At 35.4% G+C, this 2,448-nt stretch overlaps 1 protein-coding gene across 1 annotated transcript; it reads right to left on the bottom strand.

The window, feature by feature from the left end:
• Positions 1-707: 707 nt before the first annotated feature.
• LOC149251737 (defensin-1) lies at positions 708-1,280 on the bottom strand. Its single transcript, XM_089459552.1, has 2 exons — positions 1,130-1,280; positions 708-1,045 (listed from the first exon to the last, which is right to left on the bottom strand). Exons 1-2 carry the CDS (start codon positions 1,197-1,199, stop codon positions 864-866), a joined length of 252 nt encoding a protein of 83 aa, XP_089315678.1. The 5' UTR covers positions 1,200-1,280; the 3' UTR covers positions 708-863.
• Between the last annotated feature and the right edge of the window lie 1,168 nt (positions 1,281-2,448).

Raw genomic sequence — 2,448 nt, 5'->3', positions numbered from 1 at the left:
AATTATTTTATTGATCCAAGAAGTTCATTTTACAGCCCAGTATGATGTGTCATTCTTTCTATCCATTATCAAAATTTTGTTTATGTCTGTCAAAATAAAAATAAAAAATAAAAAATCTAAAAAAAATAACTATACAAAACATTTAAATAAATGTCGACTCATAAAAGAAACTGGATCCCTCTAAACTCTTTGCATGTAAAAAAAATTAGATCCCTCTCCAGTCATCTTTAGATCCATATTTAAAATAGATTTTTTAGCAAAAAAAAATCATTCTACAATCCAGTATTATTTGTATATCCCATTAATCTATTGTCAAAATTGAAATTTTATTTATAAAAATTTAAAAATAAAAAATAAAAATAAAAAATTAAATGACTATATAAAATATTTAAATAATCTCAGTTTATAAAAAAAATTACACTTAAAAAAATACTCTAAGCTAAATCCATATTTAAAATAAATCTGATTAAGTATAATTTGCGAATTATTATACCGACAAAATTTTTACAGATTTCCGCCTTGAACAAAATATATATTATGGCGACCAAAAAGTTCACGGATTTTCCTCTGACAGAATATATATTATACCTACCCAGAAGTTTACAGATTTCCCTCTGACAAAATATATATTATGTTAACATCCTTGATAATTAAGTTCACATAAAGACAAAATGACAAGAACTCATTCAATTTTCCGCGTCACAATGTCATTTTAAGGCTTTGACTATCATGTCATAGTAAACAAGAATGTTTGACATCGGTTTAGAGTGATCCAGAAAATCACTCACCACCTTTATTGTCCACAACTGGTCGAAAATACAACTAAACTACGCCATGACAGTAGCAGTAGCAGCCCCTACAGCTCAAGGGCAGGGCTTGTAACAGAAGCATTTTCTGCCAGCCACATGGAAATCGCAACTTCCCGTTGGAAATCCCTCAGTGCGGCAAACATTTTTGCAGTTGGTGGTGTTCACACAATACCCTTTGAACTTGCCGCTCGGGGTTTTGCACTCTCGGCCCTCTGCCACTTGAACCTGCATCATCCCTGCATCACATCACATTACACATTATTCACCCAACATTTCAACAACAAATATTGCAACAGTAAGTAAGCACATAGAATATTTACCAATGGTTATAACAAGCAGCACGAGCAGAAAAAGAGCGCTGAGTCGACTGCCAACTCCCTTGCCCGCCATTGTTAATCTCCTTTCTCTTTTTCTTGCACACCACAAACTTGAAAGTTTCAGTGAAGAGCCGAGAGCAACCTACGGATACAGCTGAAGCAAATGCCGTATTTATATCAGTGCCGAGGCTTATCGTAATATTTTTATTTTATTTTTTGTTACAGTAAGATGGGTATGACAGACCAATTAAAAAGTTAAACGTGAATACTGTGATAAACCAGAGTAAAGTCGGCAGCCTGACATTTTCTGTACAATAATTGTTTTACAGAGACAGTGGACTAGCGGACACGAAACCGCCACGTATGCGTACGCACACTGGCTCGTCTGAAGACGTAACAAATAAAGCAAGAGTAAAATAATATTCCTCCCGTGTGGGGCCCAGGGGATGAAGGTATGGACTTGCAGTGACCGAAGGAAAGGCGTGTTGGATAAGGATCCAAAGAGCTCGCGCACTGCCCAATTCTTTGTTTCACACAGCGAACATGTTAGGAGTTTATATTGACCGACTGTTGCAACATTTTATATTTATAGATAAAAAGAAGACCTGAGGGACACATTATCCCACAGTAGGATGTGACACCTGCTTACCCGGTCGTTGCCCCTGAGAAGCAAAGAATATATTGCGAATATTCGTGAATGCATGTCAACTTTTCTCAGAGGGTCTTGCTGTCGTCCACTCACTTACCCTATCTTGACATTCCACTTGCATCTCTCACCGCCCAGCTGAAAAGCAACTTTCTCATTCAATTATAAACGAGCGTTTAACAAATAGGGATTCGGGGTTCCATGGTAAGTTGGAACTATAGAAGATTTTCATGGAGGAGAGGATTGGGATTCGGGCCATCGCAGAAGGGATAGATATCATTATCTTTTTAGAAACTTATGAGTATGAAGGGTAATAGAATATGAAGGTTTCAATAAAGTTTCAGTGTGGAATGAATGAACATGAATTGCTAAAGGGCACGACATTCTTAATAAGAGAATTGTGGGAGCAGAATAGTAAAATTGGAAAAAAAAAATCTAAATAAACCATTTATATGGTTGAGAATAACTAACAACAAAATAACATCTAGGTTAGCTATATGTTACTTTGTCTTAAAAGATTCAAAGTTTTACAAGAAGACAAATTTAGACAACTATGACTTTTTTAGTGCTTTGAAAAGAGATATATCAGGATGTTAGGAGATATAGTGTTAATTGAGGACCTTAATGCTAGGACAACAAACAATCAGTGTATTCAATTGGGAAGTGATGAGAATAT

Source organism: Pinus tabuliformis, chromosome 7 (genome assembly GCF_031772625.1).
Source record: "Pinus tabuliformis cultivar Carrire ecotype Pingquan chromosome 7, CPIR1, whole genome shotgun sequence".
Lineage (NCBI taxonomy): Eukaryota > Viridiplantae > Streptophyta > Pinopsida > Pinales > Pinaceae > Pinus > Pinus tabuliformis.
This window is presented reverse-complemented; position numbering and strand designations above follow the sequence as displayed.